The sequence below is a fragment of the Anolis sagrei genome, chromosome 5, assembly GCF_037176765.1.
Source record: "Anolis sagrei isolate rAnoSag1 chromosome 5, rAnoSag1.mat, whole genome shotgun sequence".
In the NCBI taxonomy this organism is placed as follows: Eukaryota; Metazoa; Chordata; class Lepidosauria; order Squamata; family Dactyloidae; genus Anolis; species Anolis sagrei.
This window is the reverse complement of record NC_090025.1, coordinates 155,017,275-155,031,077: the sequence shown is the minus strand read 5'-3', so window position 1 is coordinate 155,031,077 and position 13,803 is coordinate 155,017,275. Positions and strand designations below refer to the sequence as shown.

Sequence of the window (13,803 nt, the reverse complement as noted above, 5' to 3'; positions counted from 1 at the left end):
CCATCACTACTGGGACCAGCTTTTACTGGTATGTGCCAGAGTCTTTGCAGTTCTATCTTTACCTATGTGTGTGTATATGTTGGATGGGAATGGAACTCTTTGGCGATCGGTTCCGTCGAGGCGCCCAGGCAGACAAGCTGCCTCTTTCGCGCGAGCAATTCGCTCCCGGGGCCGCGCGCGCCTGCCTGCCTGCCTGCCTGGGCTCTGGATGTGCGCGTGAGGCGCTCGCGCTCGGGAAAAAAAAGGGGGGGAGGAGGGAGAGCAAGAGAGAGGAGGGGGCTGCGGGAGCCCCTCCTTTCCTCCCCTCTGCATCTCTCTCTCTCTCTCTTGCCCAGCTCTACAAGCCCGCGCGCGGCTCTTGCTGCTACTGCCGCCGCTGCTGCTCTTCCCGCTCGAGGCGTCTCCCTTCCTCTCCCCCCCCCCTTTTCCCAATCGAGGCAGCCCTGGCTCTCGGGGGCGCCCCTCTGTGCCTGGGCTCCGGGCTGGAAGCCGTGGCCTCGGCGGGCATGAAATGTGCGCTCCTGGGGCTGGCCAAGTCTCCCAGCAAGAGAGGAGGCGCCGTCACAGCCACAGCCACAGCCGGGGAATGGCCCCGGAGTGAGGAGGAGGGCGACGACGAGGAGGGCGCCGAGGAAGAACGGGCAGCCGGAGCCGGGCAGGCTGCCTTCGCCTCGGCCTCCTCCCGCAGCCCCGCACGCGGCTTGCCCGGCATGTTGCGGAAGGTAAGGCATGGCCCTTTAAGGGGCAAACTTCGGCCCTCCAGGTGTTTTGGACTCCAACTCCCACAATTCCTAGCAGCCTGCCGGCTGCTAGGAATTGTGGGAGTTGGAGTCCAAAACACCTGGAGGGCCGAAGTTTGCCCAAAGCCTGGGTTAAGGTATCTGAAGAGCGTGTTTTTGGTTGGCATTTCTGACGCCTTTCCCGAGTCCGGCCAAAAGAGGGCGCTGTTTTCTAGCTTATGACACTCCTCTTGGCCCCAAGGTTTGGGGATTCACACCTTTGGCTTCTTCCTAGGAACAGATTTCTCTTCTAATTTGCATTTCTTGCTTTGGATTTTGGGACTATAATCATGCCTACTGGTTTTTTGTCTGAGAAGGCAATCTATCAAAAGGGTTGCTGAACATTTTTCGGGCTGTATAGCCTGCATCAATAGGAATATAGTGTCTAGATCAGTGATTCTCAACCTGTGGGTCCCCAGATGTTTTTAGCTTTCAACTCCCAGAAATCCTAACAGCTGGTAAACTGGCTGGGATTTCTGGGAGTTGTAGGCCAAAAACATCTGGGGACCCCAGGTTGAGAACCACTGGTCTAGATCCAGGGAAGTTATTCCGCTTTGGTTACACCACACCTGGAATATTATGTCCAATTCTGGGCACTGCAATTTAAGAGAGATGTTGACAAGCTGGAATGGGTGACTAAAATGATCAAGGGTCTGGAGAACAAGCCCTATGAGGAGCGGCTTAAAGAGCTGGGTATGTTTAGTCTGAAAAAGAGAAGGCTGAGAGGAGACATGATAGCCATGTATAAATACGTGAGCTGAAGTCATAGGGAGGAGAGAGCCAGCTTGTTTTCTAGGAGACTAGAACGCGGAACAATGGCTTCAAACTACAAGAAAGGAGATTCCATTACAACATTAGGAAGAACTTCCTGACTGAGAAAGCTGTTCAGCAGTGGAACTCTCTGCCCCAGAGTGTGGTAGAGGTTCCTTCTTTGGAGGCTTTTAAACAGAGGCTGAATGGCCATCTGTCGGGGTGCTTTGAATGCAATTTTCCTGCTTCTTTGCAGGGAGGTTGGACTGGATGGCCCATGAGGTCTATGATTCTATGAAAAACTTATCACAACCCAGTGATTCCAGCCATGAAAGCCTTCGAAAATCTATCAGAAGTGGGTTTCCTCACCATCTTGCCCATGACTACTTACCACCAATAGAATCATAGAGTTGGAAGAGACCTTGTGGGCCATCTAGTCCAACCCCCTGCCAAGAAGTAGGAAAACTGCACTCAAAGCACCCCTGACAGGTGTTTTGGAGCTGTTACTTGGAGCTGTTATGGCTACAGGTTAGCCTAGGCTGAATCACTGAAATGAATGGCCAGATTCTCATTGGCATGAACAAGCACTACTTCCATAATTATCCATCCTGTGGACTGTGGCACACGTCACTATTACAGAGACCGTAATTGCATCCAGTTTGCAGAATCCACTTGTTTTCTGTGGGACTAGGACACAGAGTTTCTGCTGCTCTTGGGACTAGGACACAGAGCAATGTATTCAAGCGGCAGGGAAACAGATTCCACCTAAGCATTCAGAAACAACTTTCTGTGCCAGTATTTCACAAACTTTCAGTTTGTGAAATATGATGCATCGGAAAGTGTCAAGGTCTCAATCTCTGGAGTTTTTTTTACATAGAGGCTGCATGGGTATCTGTTGGGAGTGCTTTGATTGTGCATTCCAGTTTGTGAAATATGCTGCTGGGTATCTGTTGGGAGTGCTTTGATTGTGCATTCCAGTTTGTGAAATATACTGCCTCAGAAAGTGTCGAGGTCTCAATCTCTGGAGTTTTTAAAACAAAGGCAGCATGGCCATCTGTTAGGAGTACTTTGATTGTGCATTCCTCCATGGCAGCATGAGATTAGACTGGATGGCCCATGATCTTCTCAATTCTATGGAAAGCAATTCTTCTAAGCAATTCTTCATAGGGTTGCTGTGAGTTTTGCAGGCTGTATGGCCATGTTCCAGAAGCATTCTCTCCTGACATTTCAACCACATCTATGGCAGCATCTTCAGAGGTTGAGGGGTTGGCAAGTGAGGTTTCTATATCTGTGGAATGTCCAGGGTGGAAGAAAGAGCTCTTGCCTGCTTGAGGCAAGTATGAATGTTGCAGTTGGCCAGCTTGGTTAACATTTAATGGCCTTGTAGCTTCAAAGCCTGGCTTGTTGCTGCGTGGGGGATACTTTGTTGGGAAGTGTTAGCTGGCTCTGATTGATTCTTGTCTGGAATTTCCCTGTGTTATTAGTGTTGTTCTTTATTTACTGTCCTGATTTTAGAGTTTTTTTAAAATACTGGTAGCCAGATTTTGTTCATTTTCATGGTTTCCTCCTTTCTGTTGAAATTGTCCACCAGCTTGTGGATTTCAGTGTCTTCTCTGTGTAGTCTGACAAGGTGTTTGTTAGAGTTGTCCAGCATTTCTGTGTTCTCAAATAATATGTTGTGTCCAGGTTGGTTCATCAGGTGCTCTACTATGGCTGACTTCTCTGGTTGAAGTATTCTGCAGTGCCTTTCATGTTCCATGATTCGTGTTTGGTCAATGCTGCATGGAATGCAGTAGACTCCTGCTGACGTGAGAGGATCCCTTTTGTCCTTTGCTGAACACTCCACAGATATATAAGCCCCAATTGCCTTGTTTCCAACAGACCTCACAACCTCTGAAGATGCCTGCCATAGATGTGGGTGAAAAGCCAGGAGAGAATGCTTCTGGAACATGGTCATTCTTCATACTTGGTGGAGTGATGGAAAGACCATCCTTGGCAGTGGAGGTCTTGTGTTGTTTGTGGCCAAGAGAGAACTTCCTTGTATTTTTGATATTTGCTGCACTGAGAAACTTTCACCATGTAATGCTACACCAAAGAATGTGTGTATAGGAAAAGAGAGTGAGGGAGTGTGTGTGTGTGTGTGTGTATTATCATGGCTGTGCTGTGATTTGTTAAGACACACTTGCTTTTTAATTTGTAGTATACAATGGAACCTACGATAAAATGCTGCAGTGATTTCTCAGTGACTTATTTGGGAATCCAGCCAGGTTCTTTTCTTAAGGGTGCATCTATACCAGGCATGGGCAAACTTCACCCCTCCAGGTGTTTTGGACTACAACTCCCACAATTCCTAACAGCCAGTAGGCCGTTACCCAGTCATAGGTGTAGCCTTGGATAGCCCATAGAAGCCCCAATTTCCAGCTCTCTTTGATCATTCCGAAGTCTGGATTACATGGCTCCTGAGCCTGGTTTGTTTTTATTGACTGTTTTAGGGTTGGGGTGCCCCCTCCCTGCTTAGGTTTTTCCTCTAATATATTTATAGCCACATCTACATCGACACCCACACTTACAAAAACCTTGGGATTCCTCACAGTGTGCTGATAGCTTATTCATTTGTCACTCTTCTGTGTTTTGCTGAACCCTGTTTCGCCTGTGATTGCTGTTAGAGAGAGAAATAAATCATCTCCTAGTCAAAAAAATAAAAATGCCTAAGACATTTAGCTTTTTCTTTGCAAGTCGTTAATTTTTTGACAAGAGAATTACATTGAAATTGTTCAGGCAAGTCGTTTCCATTTTGAAAAAACCCAAATGCTGGTTTGCTGTGGTGCTTTGAGATGTGCCCTGAAGCCAAGGGATGCCCCATATGCTCCGTGGAGCTGAAGAGCCCAACAAATGTAGGCAGCAGCAGCAGCAGCTCATGTTCTGTGATGCTCAGCACTTCGTTTTTTAATGTAAGGGCTGTGCTGTTCATTTTATCTGTCCATTTGGGTGTCTTTTGAAATAAAATGCCACAAAAACATGGACACTTGGCTATTCAAATAGTTGGCAAAAGTTCTGAAAATAATTTGTGGCTTCCAGCAGGGAATTCATATGAATCGGTTGCATTTTTCTTTTTCCTATGGACATGAGAGCTGAGGAGTCTGTTGAGGACAACATACTTACTTGTTGTACCTGCTATGTCTTTAATTTGACTGTAGTTTCCATGCAGCCTTTTATCTGCCACTTCCTCATTCTTTCAGTTGTATAAGGTTGTTCTCAGCTGGGTTAAGTTAGTGTTCAATTGTAGACAAGGTACCAATTGTGGTTGTCAAAGGCTTTCATGCCAGAATCACTGGGTTGCTGTGAGTTTTCCAGGCTGTATGGCCATGTTCCAGAAGCATTCTCTCCTTACGTTTTGCCCACATCTATGGCAGGCTTCCTTAGAGGTTGTGAGGTCTGTTGGAAGCCAGGCAAATGGGGTTTACATATCTGTGAAATGTCCAGGGTGTGAGAAAGAACTCTTGCCTGTTTGAGGCCGGTGTGAATGTTGCAATTGGCCACCTTGATTAGCACTGAACAGCCTTGCAGCTTGTAGAATAGTAGCCTATACTTGGGACTTGCAGTTCTTTTAGTTCAGGGGTGAGCAATTACCAGGTTTTGTGGGGACTGCATTGCTCTGGCTGGGAATCTGTGAGATCTCTTTTTAGTCATGCTCAACAATTCTTTCAAACTTTTGGATGTTTCCCATTTTACATTGATTTTTTGTGTGTGTCAGGAGTGACTTGAGAAACTGCAAGTCACTTCTGGTGTGAGAGAATTGGCCATCTGCAAGGATGTTGACCAGGGTGCACCCTGATGTTTTGATGTTTTACTATTCCTGTGGGAGGCTTTGCTCATTTCCCAGCATGAGGACATGGGGAGTTGGAGCTGATAGAGCGAGCTCATCTGTGCTCTCCCCAGAGTCGGACCTCCGACCTGTTAGTCTTCAGTCCTGCTGCCACAAGGGTTTAACCCATTGTGCTACCAGGAGCTCCTATTTTACATTTTACATTGATTTCCATTTAATTCTGAATTTTAAAATGTATCTTTTTGCACAAAAAAAGGAGGGGAGGTGGGAGCTTCTTGCAAAGCACTGGGAACATCAGCATGGTCTTGAGGAGTCATTCTTCCACAACCCTGACTGCTTCTAGCCTGTTTCTTATAAGACAAGAGACTTCAAATCTTTGGAGTGGCGCACAGCCAATGTTTCCAAAGAACTACATCTGAAAGACTGAGATAGGGACCCATTGAAACTCAAGGGTGATGCGAGCATACCACCAGTATGCCAGAAGTCAGCTTTCGATACAAAAAATCACAGAAAGCTGGGAAGATAAATGTATGGCAGGCATGGACAAACTTGGGCCCTCCAGGTGTTTTAGACTCCAACTCCTACCATTCCTAACAGCCTCAGCCCCCCCCCCCCTCAGCCACTTAAGCTCTCTGTGGCTGCTGGGGGAAAAGGAAGGCCCTGAGGTTGTTAGGAGTGGTGGGAGTTGGAGTCTAAAGAACCTGGAGGGCCCAAGTTCGCCTATGCCAGCCATATGGAATAGAATGCCACAAACTGAACTGTAATGTGACATATCAAGTTGGACTGCCTATTGGTGAGGGAACTAACAATATCTGTAAAGCATTTGTGTTAGTTTATTGCATATTTACAATCTTTGCTATATTAGTGAATGGTTAATATCACACTTCCATGGTGTGTAACCAAGAAAACAGAAGAAAAAATGCCAACCTAAACTCTTTATTTACAACAGCTGTGTGTAATTATCTGTATGATTGTTTTCTCCATCATGAACTCTCTGTTTGAAAAACCCAAAGTTTAAATTACAGAGAAGGGAAATTCTGCAACCTGTCATTAAAAGTGCCTGTTGGTTCAGATGTGGGTATTATTGAGTTTAGTAATATTTTTGACCAGGTGGGAACTTGTTGACATCCAGATATTGTTGGACCAGAACTCTGACTACCCCATGCTCTGTTGTGGATTGTATCCCAAGAATATTTGGAAGGTTTGAGGTTTTCCATCTCATGCACACAACTACAGTAAACATCTGTATTGCCCTTGCAGCTTTGAGGTCACACTGGTGCTTTGTTGTTGTTGCATGCCTTAAATTGACTTCAGCTTAAGGTGACCTCAATCTTCTTGGCAATATTTATTCAGAATAGGTTTGCCACTGTTTTCCCCTTAGGTTGAGGAGTTTGTCTTTTCCAAAGTCACCCAGTGGGTTTTCATGGCTAAGTGGGGATTCAAGACCCCAATTTCATTGTCCAAAACTGAAAACAGTTTCATCAAACGGGCTGTACATTAGCACATTGACATTACTTAGTGGAAAACTGCAGAGATTTGACCCAAGACTATTCAGCTGAATAAAATCCCACATTTTCCTCTTTGAACTGGAATATATGGCAGTGTGGACTCAGATAACTCAGTTCAAAACAGATATTGTGGGATTTTCTGCCTTGATATGAGGGCCCTCTGGTGGTGCAGCATGTTAAACCACTGAGCTGCTGAATTTGCTGACCAAAAGGTTGGCGGTTCGAGTGGGGTGTGCTTCCACATTTAGGCCCAAATTCTGCTAACATAGCAGTTTGAAAATATGCAACTATGAGTAGATCAACAGGTACTGCTTCTGCTGGAAGGTAACGGCACTCCATGTAGTCATGCCAGCCACATGACCTTGGAGGTGTCTATGGATCAATAACGCCGGCTCTTCAGCTTAGAAATGGAGAGGAGCACCACCCCCAAGAGTCAGACATGACTAGACTTAATGTCAGGGGAAACCCTTACCTTTAATATTTTTATTCTGGGTCATGTGGCTATGTGGAAGGGCTTTTAGGCACTTCGCAATCAGAATTACTATTCTGGTCTGCAACATTCTGGTTTAACATTGCCTGAGGTTGTTTTGCATTGGATCCATCAAAGCCTTATGCCTTCGCCCACCCTTGCATTTGCCTGGAGGTAAGCCTCATAGTTACCATATCAGCTTGTTTCCCAGCAAACGTGTGTGTGAGGTTAGAAGCTTAAGGCCACGAAACTTTCCTATATACAGCCGAAGCTTCTCCCCACTGTTTGCTTTCAGAATTCAGTTGCCATGGATTCCTGCACTTGAAGTAATGTCAGTTGCAGTCTCTGAGTCAACCTGCTTGTACAAGTTATTGTGTTCATGGCTCTTGCAAAGTTTAAATAAATGAAAGGGTAATACCTCTAGGGCTTCGAATTGGCTAACAAGAAATGCCTTATACTGAAACAGGATGATCAGTGACACTAGCTCTCTGATAAACAAAGCTGTTTTTGGTGAAGGAAACCCCCCTTTACCCTTTGATGAGCCACAGGGTGAGGTCTGAGAAAGCCTTGGGTTATCATTGAAGGGTTTTTGGTCTGTGGCCGAGCTCCCCAGCCTCTCTTTTTGGTTTGGTAGCCATGACCTCAGACAGGAAGAGAGCTTATCAGATGACTCAAAGCAGGTGGTTGTCACGATAACAGAGTGTTTTAAACTGACAGTTTTTATATTGATCTAAATATAATTTTGAGTTTCAGCTAGAAGAGGCTCACTGAATGAACTGGAACATGTTTGTAAACTTATGATTCTGTCTGTCTGATTTAGTTGGGGCTAGCAATTGGATTTATCCCAAGGTAGGTGAGGTGTGGCCCTCCAGATACAACTGAACTGCACCTCCCGTCATTCCACATGATTGGCTGTGCTGCCTGAAGTTGATGGGCAATGTAGTTCATGCCACACCTGTATGTTGTAGGTTGCCTGTATCTAATTTAGGCTGACATTTTTAATTGCAACTGTTATCAGAAAGGTGAAGAAAGACCTGTTAGGATGCATAGTGAATTAATAGGATCACACCTACGGTATCTTCTTCAATATGACATCTGATATATGATGAAGCATGAAAAGAAAATATTTTAGTGGAGTCCTCATTCAAGGTACTGTATATGAAATTCAGTGATCTCCCCACATTGGGTTTGGAAATGGATCATTCATATATTTCATTTCTTTTCATATGTGAATAATCCTTGTACAAACAGGATAACATGTGGGTTGTAGTTATTGACTGCCTTCAACTTCAGTGTATGGTAACTTTATGATGTCGTTTTCTTGCCCACATTTCTTCAAAGTTTCCCAAAGTCCTATTCCAATGCTGAAACCAGTGAACCATGCTGGTTTAAACACAGGGTTAAGGATGGGCTATTTAATTGCTTGGTTTAGGGGTTACCTTGTCTCACTTACTTATTTTAAGCATCAGACAGTATATTTGTCTGAGCCCTAATTGTTTTGACTAGCTCATGTGAAATTCTGAATCCAAAGAGATACAGCAGACAGTACTTTCCCATTCTCCCTCTGCTTTGGTGGTTGAGTTTTCCAGCTGAAATGTAAGCCTCCCACAGGGGACACTCTGCTTTATGGACACACTAATGAAGCTATTAAGAGACATTACTTTAAGAAGAGCAATTAAAAGTAGAATCAAAGTTTTATAATTGTACAATGTAAAAGAAGTCTTCTATGACATTATCATAATTTAAACACATCAAAAATAAAAGGCTCTTGCCTCCTTTTGAGTTTTCTCACCTTTTTCCTTGGTGCCCATTTTTTTTTGCCCAAGGATACCCCATTGGTTTCCATGGTTATGTGGACATTTGAACCTTAGGCTCTCAGAGTTGTAGTCCAACACTAAAATAATTACAACGTTATACTTCCTCAGCCTTATTTGCATTGAATCTGTTTTACATATCATCTACCACAGACATGGGCAAACTTTGGCCCTCCAGGTGTTTTGGACTTCAAATCCCACAATTTCTAACAGCCTATGGGCTGTTAAGAATTGTGGAAGTCAAAGTCCAAAACACCTGGAGGGCCAAAGTTTGCCCATTCCTAATATAGCATTTGTGCTCTATCCCAACACAATTGTCAACTGATAAATGGTTTTAACAAGCTTCATGCAAGAGAATATTTTGTTGGAAATGACACAAGTGTGTATTTTTAGGTTGGGGGATGAGATGTAGGTGATGGTTCTTATGAAGGCTTAAATCTGAGTGAGCATGGTCATTTCTACATTTAATCCACAATATGGATACATTGTGGAAATGTGAAGGAGAAGAAGCAACTTGCTGTGAAGAATTTGCACATTTTTTGCAGATAAAATGGTTCAGATCTGTTCTGATGTGCACTTGATATGGTTTCAGTAGATATTAGTCTGTTCCTCTCTGGTCTAATACAGCACAAACCTGTAATGAAAACAACAACAACACTTTTTCAACATTATAGCTGTTTTTAATGTACTTTTGGTTGCTGAATTCAAACAAACACAATCTGTTTTTTTTCTAAACTGGTGTTTGGGATTAGTACTAGATAGATTGGGACTGAACAAACGGAAACTTGATACAAACAAAAAAGGTGCTCCTGGACAATTGAAAGTTAGATGAAGAGATCAGGATTCAGTTTGTGCTGATAACATTGCTCTGACCCTTAGGACAAAGGTTGACAGTTTGGGGACATTCCCGATTCACCCTTGAGCCTGAGGCTTCTCATTTCTTTAGTGGCTAGGAGCTGTTTTGCATCATTCATTCAAACGCATCAATTGCGTCCATCCCTGGAGATATCACATATGGCTATGGCGGCACATGCCTTAGTTACATTCCTCATTGATTTGATTTTAAAAGATTTTGAGAATTAAACAAGCATATTGTGTTCTGTGCAAGGTTGTTCAAAAGCTGCAGCTGGTCCAGAATGTTGCAGCCAGATAGGTCTCCTTCGGTACAAGAGCTTCATATGCTTCTGGTCTGTTTCTGTACAGCTTCAATGAACAATCTGGCTCCAAGCTATCCCATCGATTGTATCTTTCTATAAGAGGTGACCCATCCCTGAGAACTTCAGAAAAGATTCATGACTTGGTCCCACCACCCTCATAGCTACATCTAATGGAAATGAGGGAGCAGTCCTTGTTGGTGGCTTTTTCTAGGCCATTAAACTTCTTTCCTGGGAAAACTAGAATAGGTCCTCATGCTGATGTTCTTCCACCATTAGGTGAAGACTCGTTTATTCCAGAAAGCTCATGAGAATATTTTCTAAAGAAATAGGTTTTAATAAGATACTCTACTATCCTTAATTCTACAGCTTTTATAATATAATAATAATAACATTATTCTTGTATCCCGTCACCATCTCTCCAAAGAAACTCAGGGGCGGCTTACACATGGCACAAGGTGCCTAAAACAAAACATAAAATGAAAACAATATAAAAATACAATTAAATAAAACAAATTGACATATAAAACAACAACTAACTCTCAGCACTTATCAACCAATGGCAGTAAGCTACTATAAATGTGACCAGGTAGTAAACAATCTGACTGGGAATGGGATAAGTGCAAAGTCCTTCCATGGGAGAAAAAGGTAGGATATAAATAAAATGGAGAAAGGAGATGACACAAATGCTCTTTTTAAAAGAGTTACCTTCCAATTATTATTATTATTATTATTATTATTATTATTATTATTATTATTATTATTATTATCTTTATTTATACCCCGCAAAATCTCCCAAAGGACCCGATGCGGCTCACAAAGGCCAAGGCCGCCAACAACAACAAAATACAAATATCCCTAAGTAATGATGTTCTGGATGGTACTGAGTTACTGTGCTATGTGTGTGTTTTTAAACTTGCAAATTTAGAGCTTTCCTTTTGACTTTACAGCTTTCCACTTCACACTTCCTTAGCCAAAGTGAAAGCCACACTTTACAGAATTCTCTAGGGATGTGTTAAATATTTGCTCAGAAACATTTCTGGGGTGAAGAAAAATATATATGTCAAGAAGCAATGTTTGGAATAATGCTGGGGATTTATATATTTAATTATCTATACATATACAGGAATTAGAGTTGTGCATTGTGTAACATCCATATACAGTAGGAAGCTGCTGTTAGGTTACTATGTAGCACAGCTGGTAAAATATCTAATGTACATTGACGTTCAATATACAGTGGGGCCAGTGCACAACAGGATCCATGCATGATGGGCACCAGTGCACATTAGGTACTTTTGCTGGTGTTTTTTCTAAAGACACTGATGTCATTTAAAAAAAATACTTTAGCTACAGAATTGTGGTGTGATTTGATACAGGACACTATGGCAAACCTAGTGATGCCACTGATTCTTTTCCACGTATGTTATCAAAGGTTTTCATGGCCGGAATGACTGGGTTGCTGTGAGTTTTCTGGATTGTATGGTCATGTCCAGAAGCATTCTCTCCTGACATTTTGGCCACATCTATGGCAGGCATCCTCAGAGGTTGTGAGGTCTTTTTCACATGCTTTTGCAGCAGCTTCTTTTGCTGATCTTTTAGCTTCATGCCTTTAAAAAAACAACTAAGTCAGACATTAGTCTCCTTGGAAATCACTTCTATTCCCACTGATTTCAGTGCATCTGAAATATGAATCCACTCTCCTGTTTATTTACTAAGTTACTCCTAGCCAATCAAAAGACACCTAGGCAATGCCATATTTTCAGTAAGGGTGTGTGATTTGTTGTGGTTTGTGAACAATCTGATGCTTCAGAGGATGAGGAAGTGGATTTTGTGGGATCTTAGGAGGGGGTTTGGGGCGATGGAGGTGTCATGAAGAAATGTATTAGTGAGTTTTCAGGATGTTGGAGAAAGTGAAATCTGTTCCCAAGAGAACAAGCCGGAGTTTGCTCCTGAGAATAATGTGGGGGAGTGTGAGTCTGTTACTAGGTCGGAGTGGCTACAGCTGTGAAAGAAAGACAGACTAGTTTTTCCCAGTGGCTTTGAGATACGCAGCCAAAAAGCAAGTGCACCAGGGAGGGAATAGAGGCTTTAAAGTGGGCTTTAAGTGTATAGCTTGTTGTGGCAATGTTTCATTTCAAGTGGATAGATACATCTCCTAAGTTCTATGGCCTTGCTTCAAGTGTTCAAGTTTCTGGATTGTGTGTCCTGTTCATGTTTTCGTGAATACGTTTCAAGTTCCTGGATTGTAATTCCTGTTCAGGTCTTCATAGTTTTTGGTCCGGATTATGCTCTGTTTTGTTCTCAAGTTCTGTATGTAACTTTGATCAAGTATACAAATTTTGCCTTGTTTCTCTGTATTGCCTCAACATGCAGTTCCAAGTTTTCGCATTCCTGGATTTGATTCATGAATCTGAAAGTCACCTGTACCCAGACACTGGAGTTTCTGAAATTGTCTTTTGGATTGTACTTTTTATTGTGTTTTTTCTTATCTTTTATGTTTTACCTAATAAACTTGACTTAGTGGATTCCCTCATCCCTGCGTGGTGCCTGAGTGAAAAAGTGTCCCACGGCTGGGGCGCAACATGATTTAACTACATGATAAAATCACACATGGAATCAAGAAAAATGTTTACTCCCAGAGAAGGATCTTTGATGATGCCATATCTTTACTTTTCATAGAATCATAGAATAATTGTGAATAATTGTGAACCGCTGTGAGTCGCCTTCGGGCTGAGAACAGCGGTATATAAGTAGGGTAAATAATAAAAAATAAATAATAATAGAGTTGGAAGAGACCACATGGGCCATCTAGTCCAACCCCTGCCATGCAGGAAAAGCACAATCAAAGCAGCCCCAACAGATGGCCATCCAGCCTCTGTTTAAAAGCCTCCAAGGAAGAATCTTCCATCACATGCCGAGGCAGAAAGTTCCACTGCTGAACAGCTCATACAGTCAGGAAGTTCTTCCTAATGTTCAGGTGGAGTCTTCTTTCCTGTAATTTGAAGTATTGGCATGTAGAAATAAATGAGTTTTTAAATGGAAGAAAACAAATGGTAGATTTGGGCAGGAAGTATTTAACAGTCATAGATTATCTGAAGTCAAACTGAGAAAGAAAGAAAGAAAGAAAGAAAGAAAGAAAGAAAGAAAGGTGATATATAAGTAATGGATTCCAACTTGTTCTCGCTAAATGCAGAAATTCATGTTGCATGCTTCTCTCCAAACCTGAAGCATTGACAATAAAAATGCAAATTAAAATTCAGTGTATAATCCTTCCTAAATTATGCATCTTGTGCCCCAAAATTATCCTGATGTAATAGATTGGATCACTTTTTACTAGCTATGAATCCTTGATAATGTTGCAGCAATAAAGGCCACTATCATTTTGAGAAATGCAGGGACAACCAATGTAATTTGATAGTTCTAAACTATTTTATGTTATGCGTCCATATACAAAGGTAGAGTGATCTCACTAGTGTGGATGGGTGGCCAGGTTGGGGCCTCCC

The 13,803-nt window shown here is 42.7% G+C and overlaps 1 protein-coding gene across 1 annotated transcript in view; it reads left to right on the top strand.

Annotated features, from left to right (window-relative positions):
- Window positions 1-233: 233 nt before the first annotated feature.
- Window positions 234-13,803, top strand: part of TMCC3 (transmembrane and coiled-coil domain family 3) — a 144,266-nt gene continuing 130,696 nt past the window's right edge. The window contains exon 1 of the mRNA XM_060777308.2: window positions 234-722. Within this exon, the coding sequence (XP_060633291.2) occupies window positions 507-722 (216 nt within the window). The 5' untranslated portion in view covers window positions 234-506. The remainder of the gene's footprint in view (window positions 723-13,803) is intronic.